Below are 19,105 nucleotides of genomic sequence, written 5' to 3'. Positions count from 1 at the left end.
CATGTAAACCAGAACAGAAACCTGCTGAACAGCTTAACACGATTCATATTTTTACGGTGTTTTTATTTCCTGTTCAGTTTTTGTTTGATTGTTTTTTTTTCTGTTTTGGGTGATGCTTAAGTGGACTTGTTGTGTGTCCTTGTGATGGAGTTCAGCTGTGAAGTGATGACATTCGTCATTTTTTTTCTCATTCGGTTCTGTCTTTTATGTCATTAGAGTATGTTTTATTATTCACACACCGACACACATATTCTATGAGCATGTGTGTGTGTGTATGTGTGTGAGAGTGCGTGTATGTGTAAATGATTGTATCAAACTTTTTGTTTGTCTTGTCTTATTGTAGTTAAATGATCTTTTTAATGTCAGGATGTTGTCGTAATAATATGTTTGACATTCTTTTGTTGCCATAGATATCAGGTTTGAACTGGAATGAATGTGTATCTGTATACAAGATAATGTGAAGGACCTCAGGATAGAACCATGTCCATTTAACGAAAATGTGTGTGTGTGTGTGTGTGTGTGTGTGTGTGTGTGTGTGTGTGTGTGTGTGTGTGTGTGTGTGTGTGTGTGTGCGCACGTGTGTGGGCGTGGGCGTGTGCGCATGTGTGTGCACATATATGTGTTAAACACAATTTGAACTTCATTGGTTAAAAGTAAACAACACATTTGAATTGAACATCTATAAAAAGGGAACAGATCCAGTACCAGTGCACCCAGTGGATGTGCATATCTGTAGAGAAATACAGTATATTCACAGCTATAATGGCAGATGCTGGATAATTCTGTCTGATTTTGTAAGTCTTGTTTAAAAATTGCAACACAATAAGAGGGCTAAAGAACTTTGTTGCAAAGCAACACTGACCAGAATGTTTTGCCTTTACTTGTGACTCAAGGTCTTGATTTTCTGTATTTGTGTCTGTTCAACTTAATATACTGATTCCCTTTGCTATTTCCACTATCGGCACGTACCCTTCTGCAGGTATTGATCAGTAAGGGATGGGATTTGTCTCAATGCTCCAATCAGGACAGTGACTGAAGGATATCTATTTAAAACACAACCCAGAGAAATCCACAAAAGCCTCTGTCATTAAGGAGGGTATAACTCAAAACTTACTATCTCACAGTGCATTCTTCATTCATTACAGGAGGAAAAGATGCTTCAAAAAGCATTTAATGTCACTTCCATGTCTATGATCTCTGAGGAAACGGAATGTGAACAAGGGGATCCATGTTTGTGAGCTCTGTCAATGTCAGGTACTCTCAGTAATGACTTACGTTTGGAGTGGACAGTAAGCTCTGGAACCTGAAAGCAGTGAAATCTCACTAATGCCCATATATGTGGTGAGGACGACTGAGGGGGGCACTGCATGTACTTCCCCTCCAAGCCAGCAGGTGACTCTGTTTAGCAAGCAAAAAAAAAACAAAAAAAACAACAACAAGCAAGCAAACAAACAAAGCGTACGTTTTGAATCTTTTATGAAAAATTTTGAACTGAAGCCTACTGGTCTAGGACTGTAAAACTTCTTTTCATTCTGTCTTTTTTTTCCTTTTTTAAATCTCACTCTTTGTTGTGCAGACAAACAGCTGTTTTGTTTTATTTTCCATGCTGTATAGCCACTCTTGAATGGACTGTAATAAAATTGAAAATGCAATACATACAACAAAAATGACATTTTAATTGTGTTTTAACGTGTCCCCCCCCCCCCCCCCCCCCAGTGTCATATTTAACATCATTGATGTTTTCATAATTAAGGTTACAAGACATTTGTTGTATTAATTTCAATACCTTTGTTGTATTAATCAATTTTCATTTCAGATGAACATAACTTGAATTCTAGGACACAACATTTTAGCATCCATCTCCATCATTCAACATATCATACCCGCCGTTTATCCAGAGTCATGACACTAATATCACACCACCTTATTTCTCTTACTGACTCTTACTGACAGACCCTTTCAACGTATTCGATGAGTTTCCTCTCTCACTCCACGTTTGGCATATCTGAAATATTCAAATATTCGATATTCATATCCGAAAAAGAGCAGATTGCATGGGCATAAAGATCAGTGCAACATCTCTGATTAACTTGCTTCAAATGTGAATTTGCTTGTAATCACATGACAAGATGACATTTGCATGATATATTTAGAAAGGAATAACTTACACCACTGATCAAAGTATTTATCATCTTTGTGTTTGCAGCGGTATCGTACAATAAATTATTACACGGCAATATCCCAAATTAATTACACTGTAATTAAAAGAAGATTCCACCATTTTCCAGGATCGTTCATCCTTTATGGCCAGTCTCAGCTTGGACATAAAAACAGCATTTCTCCCATGTCTCTGGGTAACAGGGCTGAAAAAAATTTTAGATGACTTGATATAACAAAAAGATCCTCACTATAGACTTATTGTGAATATTGTAAAATATCCCTTGTTTGATACATTTATAAAATGAGATACTATCATGTGGAATACCTCATTTATAACTCCAAGAGAAGAGCTTATCTGGTAATGATTGTGTGAATCTCATCTTATGACTGATGATCATTGAAGAAGAGTGGCATATCTAGAGTGACAAACAGTGAGAAACATGGAATGAAAGGAAAAGCCAATGGAAGGTGAAAGCAAAGAAAGACTTGACGTGAGAGGCAGAGGAAACCAAGAAAAGTGGAGATGAACCCAACATCAGAGCAGAAAAAGACAGTGAGTGGTGGAGATCCTAGACTCTCCACAACACAGCCCCTGAAGCAGCCTCACAACCGGGGATATGAATGTATTAATGTGAGAGAAATAAGAAGTGGGTTACATCCTCCACAGAGTTTGGGAGATAACACAATAAATCAATTTTTTTTCTGTCAAAAGTCAAGAACGTATTACTACAGTATATTTTATTCATTTGTTAGTTCAAGAAGAGGTATGCCGGAGGGAAGAAAATCAAGAGACAGAATTCCAAATTATATACAGAGAGAGCGCATATGTTTATAAACAAGTCATTAATAAGAGGAAAAAATGGACAAATATATTACTAAAGGGTGATGTTGTGAGGAAAGGGCTCTCTTTCTCTGATGTGTTCGGTCAGCTCTGTGACGCCGGTAACCTTTCTCACGTCATCTGTCAGATGTGTTTGACGGTGGACGTGTATGCATACATGGGGAGTGTTTGTACACAAATCTGTATTTTTCCTTCATCACTTCTACAAGACAGCAAAATGAAGGAAGACAGGGTCCATAGGTCAGTATTGTTTAGTTTCTCTGTTCAGCCCAGCTCAGCCCAGCAGTTACCCATTTTATAGTTTAAATATCGTGTTTGAATGTTTGAATTCTTTGTTTCAGAGAGTGTCTAGCTCTGGTTTGTATAAATCTATGATCTTGTTTTTTTGACCCTGTTTCCATTTTACGTTTCTAAGTATCGATACATTTGTCCTGCATATATCCATTTGCTTTGTACCAAACCTTGGCCTGTTGGATTGTTGAAATAAAGTGGACGCTCAACACATGCCTTCAGCCTTCTTGCATTTGCAGGACAGTTTGTGACTTCTCGTTCAGTTAAATCTCAGCAAAAATGAACAAAATATACATGAATATTCTGTGGTGCGAAGTTGAATGCTCGATTGAACTCTTTGCATCACACATGCAAAACGTCACCCTGCTTGGCATAAGATGTTATGAACAATTAACACGAGTTTTCCTTAAACTGTTGCAATTCAGAGTGTTCAAACATAAAGCAAAAGCCCCAAGTTGGACAGCTTTGTCCTGTAACCAGCAGGTGGCATAAGTGACTCACTGGAGCTGTGGACACACAGCTGTGACACAGAGTGGGACACAAGCTAAGCAATGATAACAAATTCACTAGGATTATATAATCCTCTCACACTTGACTCTCAATGAACACAACAGATATCACTTTATGTGCCCACAATTGTAATTGTATTTTGAGCAATTGTCGAAAGTAGTTGGGTTTTAATGTTTAAAACAGAGGTTTTAAGAAGGCTGCTCTCCGTCTTACTGAAGTGGGGCAGCCAGAATGGTTTAACCCAGGTGGCACTCTGATTATAGCAGACATTATAACTTGTGGTGACTTATGTAAACAAAGGAAACAAAAGCATCATTTCCCTGTCAAACTCTGTGTGTGGTGTACACATGCTTGTGTGTATGGGTATGTGTTTGTGAACAACTCTGCATGTGTTGTGGAAGTGGGCATACGTGCTGGCTGTGTGATAGGAGTGCATCAGGCTAACATGACTTCACAGAGACAAGATGGTGGCAGTGGGGGACGGGGGAGGGGGGGGGGGGGGGTGTCATGAGGCAGTGCGCGTGTGTGTGTGTGCTTGTGTGTGTGCTTGTGTGTGTGCGTGTGCGGTGCTTGTGTGTGATGAAGTGCTATGAGAATTAGGAAAACAGAAAGAGAGAGGGAGAGAGAGAAGGAGAGACCGGGCGGAGACAGGGGGACCACAGTATGACTCGTTCAACACACAGCTGTGCCAAACAGCTGTGTGCCAGTCAGAGAGAGGTCTGCCTGGCAGCAGCGGCTCCCTGACGTACCCTCTGCCCTGAGGACAGAGACTGAAGGGCACTGAGCATCACTAGCACCGTCTCAAACCTCCGCATGCCCACTCAGTAGCACAAAGGCACGGCTCAGCTGTCCGTCATACGTCATCATGTTCGGGGATAATCAGGAGCTCTCAGTATGGTTCAAAAATGATATGGAGAGGCTACTGCGTGACTCCTAAATGTTACCCCACCTCAAATATGAATGTGAGAAAATTGGAAAATATTGTTTATTTTACGCTTACGCTTTTGCACATTTAATTTTACTTGTTAGAGACAAAAGATGAGAAATGCAAAGAGAAAAAAATGTTTTCCTGAAACAAGTAACTTGTTCAGTTTTAGTTCTTATGTGCTCACTGAAACAAGCAATGTCTTCACTGAGGAGCCTGTCCCTATCAGCCCTGTCACTGCATTTTCACTTCTCTCTGATCGGTTACTTTACTCATACACACTCCCTATATCTTTGTCAGGCTCTGTATGAAAGCAATCAGAGTTATTTCCCGTGACTGCAGCAGACCGTAATTTAATTCCATAACTCAGTGTTGCAGAGACGTACTTGTATTTGATCAGAAATTAAGTCAAACTGAAAAGATATGCATTATAAAAGGTGTGTGTGTGTGTGTGTGTGTGTGTGTGTGTGTGTGTGTGTGTGTGTGCGTGCGTGCGTGCGTGTTTGTGTGTGTGTGTGCGTGCGTGCATGCATGTTTGTGCGAGAGGCGGTATTTGTGCATTTGCTGATTTCTAAGAGAGTTATAGTGAAATCATGATATGAGTATCATTTATCACTCAACATGGTAGAATGACTCCTGTGTGTTGTGTCCAGGGAGGGAGTATATGGGAGATGGTTTTGAGAGACAAGGAGACGAATTGAATATAGTGTAGAGAACCTGTGAGATGCTTTTGAGAGACAGGGAGATGAATTGAATATAGTGTGGGTCTTGTGTGACAGCTGAACACCATGTCATGTTCTGGTTAGATTAGCAAATGTGAAGTGACTGGATTACATGTCCTAGTGCTTTAACACTTTGTCATCGAAATAATCACTCACACACACCCCACAGACAAACACGTGTGAGCACACACACACACACAGACACACACACACAGACACACACACACACACACTTTCAAGCTCTAATCTTTGTCTCTCTCTTTCTCTTGAATATAGGAGTATGTCCTAATGTTGGTCTTTCATAACACATGGTTTCATTTAGCAGGATATTTCAGTCTCATACACAGAATACATAAACTATAAGTGGTACAACACATTTCACTCCACAGTTTAGGAGTAAGTATCTGGGATCCTCTCTCATGCAGTCTCCTTTACAACCAAGTTGCCCACATACAAAACACACACACACACACACACACACACACACACACACACACACACACACACACAAAACAATCCTTTCCACCCCTTGAAGTTTTCTGGACATAAGTCTGTACTGAGTGGCCCCCCATGTTTGACTTTCCTTCACCTCTTGCCCCCTCACCCTCCTTCATCCAACACCACCTACCCTCAGTCTCCCGATTACCACATGAATAGCTGGCTGCAAAGGGCCAGTGAAGGCTCGGACGCCAACAGAAGGCAGGAGATTTGCAATTCAATCTGCCCCCGATCGGGACAGGGCTGTCACCCACATGACAGAGCCCAAGGGGGGGAGGGGGACCATCTCAACACACCGTCCTGCACTCTCCTCACACTCCTCAATTTCTGTATGCATAGTCACATTTCATTGCATCTTCAACCCCTTAGAAGTGCTACTCTCCTCCACACAAAGCCACTTCGTGAGGACTTTAAAAAACCCAAAAAAAACAATCTAACTAAATATTCGGATTAATTATATTCCAATTGATTTAAGACATTACTCTCAATCAGTGTTCTTCCTGAAAAAAAGCATATAACAAAAAAATATGTAAAATTACGTTTAAAAAACATATGAAGAGGTTTTTTTTTCTTTATTGAATTAGCCGGTCTACTTGTGTCACGAAGAGGAGGAAAATACATGGAAAGTTCGAAACTCCCAGAACGTCCACCAAAAGCGTTCGCTTTTACGTAGGACTGACAGCTAGTGTTTCCGGTAAAGTTGGGAAAGTACTTCCTGTTCGACGAGAAACAGTATGGCGGCGCCCATAGCGCTACACCTGGAGTTCGGGTTAGTAACTGTTAACTGTTAATTGTTCTTGGCTATTTCGGCTCATTTTGCCATTAATATTGCATTTATCACGTATCGATTAAATGCATAAATGTGCACTCACTGTTGGTTTTCCCATGGTAAGTTTTTTCGCAAGGTACAATAACTTTAGGCTTGTAAACATCATGAAGTCAACATATTAGGATTTATTTACTGTAAAACAGAATAGAGAAAGTACAGTTGTTATTAGTGGTGGATGTGTTATTTTGATGAGAATTTGATATAACGCTTATTCTAACCTGAATCTGATTCCCAGTATGAGGTGTAGCAGTGGGCTTGGAAAAGCCGTTATTCAATTGATTCTTCTGTCATCCGTGCGAGTTTGCATAATCTAGTCTATGTAGTTTATTTACTGATCTCCAGCAAGTACAAATAAGAATGGACTGTCATACTTAGTAATATATTTATTTCTATAAACGAACATAGCCTATGTTTATTTACTGAAATATCACAGTAACTTAAAATGTCCACGCGATCTTTGCAATATTTATCACTAGAGGAAACAAAAGCGGAAACAAGTACCGCGAGCCGAACGAGGAGGAATGTTCTACCACTATATTTTCTCTTTCAATACTGCAGTGCAGAGGTAGAGAAACTGGAGCAATATAACTGTGATATGTGAACATTTCTGTCAGTATACAATTAACCCCAGTATTAATGGTCTTTGAAAAGTCCTTGCCAGAAACCGAAGAGATTAATATTTTGCTTCTCTGATAAAAGAATCTGTTTTGAGTTGTCATATGAATGAGCCTGCAGCACAGGGTTTGGTGTCATCCTCTACCAACACACAAAAGATGTAGTGTGTGTGTGTGTGTGTGTGTGTGTGTGTGTGTGTGTGGACTCTACTCACTGGCTTGCTCCAGTGAGTCTCTGTGCTGCTAGAGTATGGGCAGTGGGCCAGGAGTGAGTGTCTGGAGGACAACTGTGCTTTCTCCACGAGATGTGAGCTCTCTTTATGAGCCCTGCACCTGCTGTATCAGCCTTACATGCATCCCAACTCTCTGTTCCTCTCTTTTACTCATGCACGCTCTCTCTTTTTCTCCATTCCTGCATCCCTATCTTTCACTTTCACTCTAGCTCCATCTTTGACCATTTCTCTTTCATTCTCGCTAATAGTTTCTCTCAATTTCATTTATTCCCTCCTACTTTTGGTTTTCAGTTTAAAGGGAAGGACAGAAGTTTGTGTGAATGGGGAGTGTGGGTTCATGCAGCATTTTCTTATTCTTCTCTGAGGATAAACATCCATGCAGTGTCTTTATCCACCCTCCTCACAAACCAACCTCGATGTCATCGTATTCTGAGACTACATTGCATTTGTCCTACATGCTTAGTGGAGTCCTGGTCTGGTTAAACCAGTTAATAAAGAAAGGTCAGTGGTAAATATACCAGTTCATTGGAACATGTGTGTAGAACACTGTTTCTTAGCCCTGTCCCTGAGTAACACCAGTGGTTTTTCCATATCTGTTTTTTTTTACTGTCTGCTAGGTCACAATCAAGTGGCAATACTAATAAAGAGCTTAATAGTCAGTGTGAAAGCTGACTCAGGCTCAGCGTGATGGAGCAGGGCAACAAGTCTCTGACCCCTAGGGAAAAGCATGAGGAGCAATGGTGGAGAAGGCATTAGTTGTACCTCTCCCCATTGGTTAATACACAATGCCAATAAGTTCACCGTGATGCTTCCTGTCTCAGGGAGCTATATTGTGAGTCTGTATTGTCTTTCATCACCCCTGAATGGTTCTATTGTCGCCTTTATGAACTATGGTAATTTATAGCAGGGGCCAGTACCACTGAGCCAGTGTTGCTGTAGAGGAAGGCCACTGATGATTTGCAGCTGAAAGCTTTAAGTGCACCACTGAAAGTCCAGTGCTAAATACTGTACTCTAATGGTTTAGCTATAGTTATAGGAGAAGGATGTGCGTTTCTGAACATCTGTTTGTGACAGTGTCATTGTATGTGTGTGTGTTGGTGTGTGTGTGTGTGTTGGTGTGTGTGTTTGTGTATGTGTCTGTGTTTGTTTATTGTTTGTTTTTAAAACCAGAGGAGGAGCAGAGCTACTCTTCGACGGAGTCAAGAATCATCATGTGACACTACCCAGCCAATCAGAACCATGTGAGTACACAGCTTAGATACATTAAAGAATGTAAGAGCTCATCAGAACACTTTTGACATTGGATCAATGTAGAAGATTGCAAGTGTAATAACAATATATTTTACTGAGCTTAAAGTGGTCTCCACAAAAACTTGAGGGAATGGTTGCCAAGACAATCAGTTGAAAACCTATGGGTAATGAATTCTTGGAAAATTTGCACACCTCTCCCAAACTTAAAAAGTCTCTTTTCTCTATGTGAGGAGTCTCTCTCTCTCTCTCTCTCTTTCTCTCTCTCTCTCTCTCTCTCTCTCTCTGTCTTTTTCTCACCCTCTCTTTTCTTTCTCTCCTGAACGAATCAATGCTTTACCATCCACTGTATTGATGACTTAATAAGTTCCATATATCTCCACCCTTTTCTTTCTCTGAGGAGGAGAGAGATGGGGGTTGGTGCTGCACTTATTGACCTTTGCCCTGCTGGAAACCAAGGGCAACCCCCCCCCCTTTTTTTTTTTTTCTTCTTGAGACAAAACCAACACAAATCATACCATATCATGTGCCCTTCTTTCTCTGCATCCATCTCTTTCTTTTTCCTGTCCCTTTGGCCCCTTCCATCCCTCCTTCCTCCCCCTCCCTCCATGACTCTCTCTCTGACCCTTCCAAAGCCTCGGTTCACACGCTCCCCCGGACACCTGTTCTGCCGGGGCCAGCCCAGCCTGCACTGCCTTCCTTCGCTTGGCCAAGGCTGGACCGCCACCGCAAATCGGGTTTTAAGACACTCAGCATCAGCAGCCCCCCCGCCCCCCCCCCCAACACTCACACACACACGCACACTCTCACACATATCCCCCTCCCTCCCCCTCACTTTCTCCTCTTGACGACAATGGAGCGGGAGCCCCCTCTTCATCCGTCCCTCTCTTTGCCCCACCAACATCTGTGAGCCTCCCTCGGCCGGGCCATTCTTTCCCTAACTGCTCCATTATTGGAGCCTTTTCACTTGTAAATGCAGCCAGTGATACTGTTGATGGATCTTTTATGCCCAGTGCCGGGGTCACAGGAAAGGTATGGGGAGGGGCATGGTGGGTAAGGGGGGGGCGTCAGGAGACAATTGTGACAAAGCACTAAGTTCTTTTTTGTGTGCAATCATTTTAGACGGTTGGCAGGACAAGCTCCCTCATTCCCTCGCATTCCTCCGTGGGATGGTGAGGTGAAAGTAGTGGCAAAACTCTGAAGGAGGTGGGGGTAAAAAAAAAAAAAACTTTGTGAGGGAACTTTGCCCTCTTATTCCTGGCTCTGAGAGGGATTCTACTGTAAAGGACATCTCCACTCTTTACTTGAGCCTATTCACTATTGGATATAATCTGGTATAAGTCAGACAAGTCGGGCAGGTGTTGTCGAGTATCTTAGGCTGTGTGTGTGTGTGTGTGTGTGTGTGTGTACTGTAAACCCAAAGCTGGAACAAAGTGACATGACCTGGAAACTTCCTTTTATCTGATAAGAACACTTCCTACATCTTTGCCTGCAAATGTCTTGTTGGTCTCAAACCGTTTTGGATGTATCAGAATGATTTCCATTTTTTTTCAGTTTTGTTCAATTATTTTTAGTTGGTTTTTGCTGTTAGTTTCAAGGTTACTCTGAGGCATACTGTCAGGATCAGCATGTTATAATGTCAGTACGATGTCCACTGGTCCCATATTCCACACATGTTATAATGTCAGTAAGATGTGCACTGGTCCCATATTCCACACACATTGCTGAAGCAGCAGAGCTACAATGACTGTGTAATTGTTCATCTTGAATATATGAGAGAGAAAAAACCCCAGCAGATTGTCTTTTGTTTCATATCTGTATTTTCTTGTCTTTGGCTTATATGCAATTTTTGGACACCAAGTTAATTAGATGATTGCGTTTGTATTTGTCTGGCTTTATGTGGTTGCTGAGTGGTTGTTTTGTGGCTTTAAAGGTCTTTGTCAGACCAGTAGATGGGAATTTTCAAAGGTATGTGTTGTTTCAGTGTGTGCCCACTGACCTCCACAAAAAGCAGCGCAAACAACAGAGAGGTTGTCTCTGTGGCACTGGAGTCTCCACGACAACCTAAGTACAAAAGTTGACCACAGGAGGGAATGTGACCAGTGGGACTGAGCAGGGGCCAGTGGATGACCTTGGGGGTTTTCTTCTGATGCCCAAAGCTTCTCCTCTATGTGTGGGTGTGTATGTGAGAGAGAGATAGAGAGAGAAACATTGACATGGCTAACACTAATATAGGATTTTTACGTGTATTGTCCTTAAATGTTTGCAGTCTTTCTGCTCTGAACTACTGTGAGTGATTGATGAGTATAGCTAAATTCTGATGCCAAACCACCCCCCAACCCCAAAGCCTCCAACCTCAACATGGCTGTCATAGAAACGACAGCACTCATAACCCTGATAAGATGAATGACCGTTTCCCTCCCACCCACAGACAGACAGCCGTGATAATGATGAACAGCACAGAGAGAGAGAGAGAGAGAGAGAGAGAGAGAGAGAGAGAGAGAAAGAGGAGCAGAAAGGAAGAGTGAGTACTGTCGCTAGCTGCTACACAGACATCCCCTCCTATGCCGCCACTATCCCAGTGTGCACCTTGCTGCTGTGACACATACTCCGCCCTCTCTCCTTCTCCATTTCGCTCCCTCATTCTGCGCCCCCCCGCCCTAGCAGCTCTCCTCCTCTGCTCTGGGTTTTTTTCTCCTTCCACTGTAGATGTCACAGGAAAAGGGAGCAGTGGTAAGAGACCCACCTCCCCTGCCCACCCTGACAGGTTTTTCTGAGGGTGAAAGGGGCAGAGGCTGCTCACGTTGAGGCTTTTCTTTTTATTTGTTTGTTTGTTTGTTTGCATATTTTTTTTTCTTTTTTCAAGTCACCACAGCGGAGGAATGATGAGAGGGAAGCGACTGGTGCTTCTGTTTTTAGCCCTTGCTTTTTGGTGCGAGTCGATATTCATTGCCTTAGCGCTGCACTGAGGCAAGCATCACTCTTCTTTATAGGTGCTGGAGTGGAGACTCGGCACTGCTGCAAGGTAGAGCGATCGTTACACAACTGAAGAGGCTGACAGAGATCCAATTAACCTGAAACAGCCTCTGTTGCTCACCCCTGCTCCAAAGCAAGGCACGCACACACCGACACACGCACACGCACACGCACACACTGGTGCTAACATCTCTAAAAGCTCCAGCTTCTAGTTCTTGCCCTGAGTAGGTCTCATGTGAGGTCCGGTACATTTTTTGCAAGGTTCCCACCCACTCGTCTTCTACTCCACATTATGTCGTCCAATCACACGCATGCTACCGGCGTACGCGTTACTATAGCATATTGGTGCCATCAGCTGATGTGTTGTGTCTCCCTTTAACACAGTAGTCTTGACCACCATAACCAACCCCCCTCTTCACACACACACACGCACACACACATGCACGCACACACAGAGCTGTGATCTCTTTAATGCAGCAGAGCCTCCAAAACACTTGTGAGACCCTCTCTCTGTTCCCATCGCTTGTCTGAAATGATGGTGGGGGATACATTAACAGTTACGGCAGCAATTTCTGTGGCTGTTCTGTGGATATTATATCTTCTTGCTAATGTATATGTCGTATACACAGAGTCGTGCCACATGTCGTCAGAAACACTGGAAATGTATTCTCATTTGAGTCACCAGCCTCCCGCATAGAGCTGTGATGTAATGTTGTATCTGCTGTGCCTCTTACATGACATAAGATCAGGGAAGAGGAGAATTTTTTCTGATTTTTTGTTTTGGTTGAACGTGTAGCAGAGCTAATTAGTGATGATATTGGCATTCCAGATGTTACTGTGGACATTTGGAGCAGACAAGGATGTATTGGGTGTACGTAAGAGAGTAGCTTTTAGCTCAGCGCTGTATGTGTGTTTGAGCTGGGAGGGGGTGCTTGCTATTTGACCAGTGACTGATCTGTGTTTCAACATTCAGTCTTTGTTGTCACATTCCTGATTAGCGTAATCGCTTTTCATATGGATGAACCTAGACTCCAAAGCAAAGAGTTCCCCCGACACACATACAAACACACAGAATGTATGCATGTACGTACACACACACACACACACACACACACACGTACACAGACTCCATTGCAAATATACAACACACTTAGATGCAAGCTGCTCATCAAAATGTAGAAGTAAATCCAGGGCGTTCTGTGCAACGCGTGATGAGGGTCGGAGTAGTTTGTATCCCTTTTTTCATTTTCTGATTCTCTCTCTCTCACATTCTCTCCATCTCCATTCTCTCCTCTTTGCCCTCCCCTTCTCTCCTCTCCTCTCCTCCGTAACGGAAACTGGCTGGATCCAAAGATGGAGGCTGATAATGCCGTGTTGATGTTGGATCAGAGAATATGGCGCCATTGCATGACTTAACACAGAGTGTTTGCAAACACACACACGCATACGCACTCATGCTCATCTGCCATAAAAAGGCTATACTGTGGAGGCAAACGCACATAAGACACACTTTCTCTCACGTAGACTGATACTGGTTTGATACTGTGGCAAAACAGAATTGACTGAAGAGAAATGTGCGACCGCTGTATGTCCGATGGTGAAAATGTACAACCGCTGTATGTCAGATGGTGAAAACGTGCGACCGTTGTGTGTCCAATGGTGAAAATGTGAGCTTTCCACAGACAGCTGGGACAATTGTTTGTATCTAACACTTATCAGTAATGTGCATCACTTTCATTAAACTGGGGGAGGGAAGGTTCACAAATGCCAGACGTACATTACATGGTTACAAAGGTCAGTGTTCCCCTTCACCCGTTTAATTTTTGGAGGGCGGCGGGCGCAGACGTCCTAGATTTCATTTGAATTTTAACGCAGAAGCCCTAGGGTCTACACCCATCCATCATTATTGCCCTCCTCCACACAAACAGCCCATCAGGACTAATGTGCTATCCACTCCTTTCCCCTGGAAAACAGCATTTCCAACCTCACTGCTCTAGTCAGATTTACTGACCATCTTAACACAGTGCTCTGGTTTCTCTGGAGGAGCTGAATTCTTGTGATGAAGAAGCGAAACGTTTGAATGAGAAATTTGAAAAGCCAAGCGTTGCTGTTGTATGTGTGTGTGTTTGTATGTATGGGGGTTTTTTTTGTGTTGATTTTATGGAAAGGCCGCCACACCCCGTCACTCCACTAACTTGCAGTCGAGTCTCTGACGCGTCACATCGACCGAGGGGCTGGATCCTTGAACTCTGACCTTTGACCTATGACCTGCTATGTGATTCTCTTGCAGGGGATATGAGGCAGCTGTTGGCATGGATCCGGGGTAATATGCTAAAGGAGCGGCCAGAGCTCTTTGTGCAGGGCGAATCCGTGTAAGTACGCATAAAAACACACTTATCACGCATAATACACACACTGTGTATATTTATTCAAGCTATACACTGCTGACAGGCAGAGGGAGGGATGCACATTCATACTGAATTTTCTATTTGAAGTTTGACATTTTATGCGCACACACACACAAACACATTTGTAAGATACAAACTATGTGTAGAGGCTTATGTACCAAGATGGTGACATCTAGACTAAAAAGATCTGCGCAATCAATTGTAAACCCTTGTTTAATTGTGTGTACACACACACACACATATCTATATCTATGTATCTATGTATGTATGTATGTGTGTGTGTGTGTGTTTGTGTGTGTGTGTATATATATATATATATATATATATATATATATATATATATATATATATATATATATGCACAGATATGTGTGTGTGTGTTAAGATGCCAATATATAGGTATAGACAGAGAGAGAAAGAGTAGAAAAGCAGTGTATGTTCTGTGTAAGTGTTCCTTATCTAGATGTTTAAGGCATAATTTACCCCTGAATAAATAATTAATATGCTTACCAAAGAAAGCTGCTTGTAAATGAGATTATTGCTATAAATAAAAACTATTGTAATTTGTGTTTCTTTTGTTTTAAACTATATTGAATAAGGCTGCACTTTGTGTGTGTGCGTGTGTGTGTGAGAGAGAGAGAGAATATGTGGGGTTTTTTTGTGTGTATTTAATATAAAAATATATATATATCTATATACATGTATTTATATGGGGGTGTGTGTGTGTGTATATACTATATATATATATATATATATATATATATATATATATATATATATATATATATATATATATATATATATATATATAGATAGTTATTGCATATATAATATATCATTTTTTTTTTTTAATGGTTAGTTTCTCTATTTTGCCGACAAGCGGGGTGGTGAGCTGGGTTAGAGTATTAATGCGTGCCTATCCTGTAGCACTGCTCATAGAGTGACGTCACAACAGAGAGCAGTGTAATGGCTTCTTACTGCTGGAGAACAACTGGAGGTGCAAGGTGTACGCCGCTTACTGCAAATAACCTGCACCGGAGTCAGACAATACGTATCTTTCACGCAACCCAGTCCACAGTCTGACAACACACAGAAACCCTCACACACACACACACACGGAGGGAAGGACCAGATCTCTCGTACACCAGCACTTTACCTCATACTTCAGTTGTGGCTGATTGTTGTATTAAAAAGCCTTATTATGACATTTTTGTAACCCACAATGGCATGTGTTCCTGCAGTATGCATAGTAAAACGTCCTGCGTTTCAAATATCCTCTGTACTTTCAAATGCTCCAAGCAGAGCATGAATTGACATGGTTATGTCTCATATTGCCTTATTAATGCATGTTCCTGTAATGCATGTCAAATGCAGTTATTATTTCTATAACTGTATATTGGAAAAGAAAAGTACATGTCTGAATGCCATTTCTATTGTGTAACACTAAGATTTAAATATTTACTTAACAGTCAGAAATTTTCCTCAGTTAATTTGAATATTTTAATTTCTTTCTTTCTTTCTTTCTTTCTTTCTTTCTTTTTTAAATGTTGTCCCTCTTGTGTGTGCACGCTCACGTGCATTCATTCATTTGTTGGGGTGTGTGTGTGTGTGTGTGTGTGTGTGTGTGTGCGGTTAGTCGAGCAGATCTTTTTGAAGGTAGTTTATGTGAACTGACACAGTGAGTGTCATAAATTGTCATGTTAAGTGTGATGCCCTTATTGAGACCCAGAAGTGTACAGCATACACAGTCCGCTGTTAAACCAGGCCAATGCTCTTCTCATTTTGGTCTCTTTCTCACAGGAGGCCTGGTATTCTGGTATTGATCAACGACGCAGACTGGGAACTGATGGTGAGCTCTGTGTGTGTGTGTGTGTGTGTGTGTGTGTGTGTGTATGTGTGTGTCTGTGTCTGTGTTCACCCTCAATCACTTCCCCCACTCTCCCATCTTAATGACCTACTCATTTTTGGTGTGTTGGCAGCCTTTTCCTCCTTATATCTATTGTATCTGAAGGTGATCCTTGGGTGTTCTTTCAGGAAAACATGTATTGGCATCAGCCTGTAATTTAAAGAAACGTAATCAATGGAAAAAGTCAATGTCTCGACAACTGTCGATGATGACTAAAACCCACAAATCAAGGCTTGATTTAAACCTGCATGTCTATTTGGATGAGTGCGGCCTTTTATAGGTTAACAATAAATCTCATTTGTAATGGCTTTTAACTAATGCGTCCCTGTCCATTTTATTTGTATAACTGACAGTCAACATTGAACATAGACTTTATTTGTGGTTATGACTCCACTATGCTATCAGAAATATTTTAGCCTGTCTGATCTTTTAAAATACTTTGTTTTGTGTGTGTGTGTGTGTGTGTGTGTGTGTGTGTGTGTGTGTGTGTGTGTGTGTGTCTATCTGTGTGTATTTGCAGGGTGAGTTGGAATACCAGCTCCAAGACCAGGATAACATAATATTTATATCCACTCTGCATGGGGGCTGACTGGCACCAACACACCACTCCATGCCAACATACTGCATCTTTCTTCTCTGTCTCACATGATCTATTGGCTGTGGCCCTTACTATCAAATCTCCAGCACACAAGTCATCTTGGACTAGCTTATTTCTCAACCAGTCCATACAACACACACTGACATGTTTTGATCTCGTACTCCAATGGGATGTTATCTAACTGATGGGAGATGGAAACATACTGGTCCAAGCACTGTCCTTAGTACCTGACCACCGTTTGACTATATTATAATAGGAGGGTGGACTGACTCCAAGGTCAGCCTGTCTAGCCAGCAGCCAGATGGACCCTCTAGAGACCAACTAGGTGGATGGCTAGACCCATTATAACTGCTCAAATATCATTTAATTTGTTTGCATTTGAGACCGTTGTAAATGTGCTGTGTTATGTTAATTATCAATCTGTTTTCTTCTTTTTTATGAATGAATAAATCACATAATGATGAAATTGCTGTTGAAGTATTTTTAAATAATTAATACATTGAGTTGTATTACATTGAAATGAAGTGATTTGTAGTTTTACATAAATATAAAATGAATGCTTGAACTGGATTGGACAATGCCTATCTGAGTTCACGTGCGATGAAAATCGTTTCATAAATATTTGTTTTACAACCATTTCAACTTTACCTGCTCGTTTATACATGCGTCTTAAATGTGTGCTGTCCACATATATGATTATCCATGTGTACTTCCCCAAGTAATATGCGTGTAAATGCTATGTTTAGTGTAAGCGATCGGCCTTTCCGATATCCACTTCCACTTCCTGCTTAGGTAATGTAACTTCTCTGATATCGCTTTATTGGCTTGTAGTTGGTTACTGTTTTAGTTTTGTCTTTAGTGTCGTTTTCTTGTCCTGGGGTTCACCTAGAATATTCATTAGAGCAACTTACAGGAGCGCGGCGGGAGGTCGCCGTTCCGCCTCGAGCGCTGCCCACAGCCGAATGCCAAACCACTGGAAATCTCTCTCGGTTGTGGTCTCGATTTGCAACGGAAAACGTATGATAATAGTGCCAATAATACAAATGCTAATGAGTTTGCATGAGGGAGAAACGTTGTGTCAGTGTTTGAGTTTGAAGGGTGTGTGTGTGTATGTGTGTGTGTGTGTCTGGAAAGGGAGGAAAAAGACGTGGTAAATACAGTTCTCCTGTGGCGTGACCTGTCGCGAGGGCAGGAGTTGATTTCAAAGTGTTTGGATAATTATCTATGGCCATTTCCTGAGTGATTTAAAAGTGGCAGTATAAACTCGACTGCCTCACGAAAATTGTTCACGTTCCTCCTCTTTTGTCGATTGATTTTCGGAGTTGTCTAATTGAGAAACTATTTATTTGGTGTGGAAATTCAGTCCCCTCCTTACCAGACCTACAATTTAGCTGGTCTCTTTCAATAAGTATTTAAGATAAAATAGAAAAAAAAAATATGAGAGGAAAATGATCAAAGTAATGCCCTACATTTAGTTGTTATTTTCGAAAGATTAGAATACATTTTGAATGAGAAAATGATTATTTTCTGCTTATGGCTTACTGCTTGGCCTTGACCACGTATTGGTAGGGTCATCACCTCCGATTCGGGTTCCGTATGAATTTCAGGAGGCAAGTTGGTCCATCATAAATTTGCAAAATATACCATATTGCATCGACAATTTATTATTTGTGTTACATATTTTACATTGAAATCATAACGTTGAATTTTATTTGTAAATATGGTCATTTTAATTAATGTTTTTATACGTTCATTTTGTGTTAAACACCCACGCATTACTTATGGCTAAGCTGTAACAAATAAAATGAATGTTAATTGATAAACATTTTACCTGTAGCCTGTCCTTTTGAGCAGTGTGTGTGTGTATCATAAGGATAGGCATAATCCACTAATGATATGTTTTACACAAAGAGTCTAGCGACCAGTGACACTGTTTCTCGAGCGATCAGATTTACTGTATTATAGTATATCCTGCGAGGTCATAGGCCTACATGCTGTAAAGGTCATACAGGTAAGTCCACTGTACATTTCTCATCGTCTGTCAAAACAGTGCTCATAAATAGAGCCCAAGCCTCCGCCTTTCTCCTGGCATCCCGCCTTATTACACTTTTTTTTTTTAATAAGGTGTTAATTCTTGTAATGGAGCTGTATTTGTCTTATTATGAAGGTCATTGTTGTTTACTTGAAACAGCGAGCTACAAAACAAAACTGTAGGATGATGTCAATTACAAATTATGTTTTCACAATGTTAATTTTCAAAGGTTAGCGAATATGAAATTTAATTTTGCCTTGCACCCAGTTTGAATGAAAACACCTCAGTGAAATGTGAATCTTTTCCGATGACAT

General features: G+C 41.3%; 1 protein-coding gene across 1 annotated transcript; it reads left to right on the top strand.

The window, feature by feature from the left end:
• The first annotated feature begins 6,681 nt into the window (after positions 1-6,681).
• urm1 (ubiquitin related modifier 1) lies at positions 6,682-17,167 on the top strand. The gene is made up of 5 exons (XM_030769712.1): positions 6,682-6,716; positions 8,794-8,864; positions 14,138-14,219; positions 16,056-16,104; positions 16,682-17,167. Exons 1-5 carry the CDS (start codon positions 6,682-6,684, stop codon positions 16,748-16,750), a joined length of 306 nt encoding a protein of 101 aa, XP_030625572.1. The 3' UTR covers positions 16,751-17,167.
• The last annotated feature ends 1,938 nt before the right edge of the window (positions 17,168-19,105 follow it).

Source organism: Chanos chanos, chromosome 3 (genome assembly GCF_902362185.1).
Source record: "Chanos chanos chromosome 3, fChaCha1.1, whole genome shotgun sequence".
In the NCBI taxonomy this organism is placed as follows: domain Eukaryota; kingdom Metazoa; phylum Chordata; class Actinopteri; order Gonorynchiformes; family Chanidae; genus Chanos; species Chanos chanos.
The sequence above is the reverse complement of the archived record's forward strand: the minus strand, read 5'-3'. Positions and strand labels throughout refer to the sequence as shown.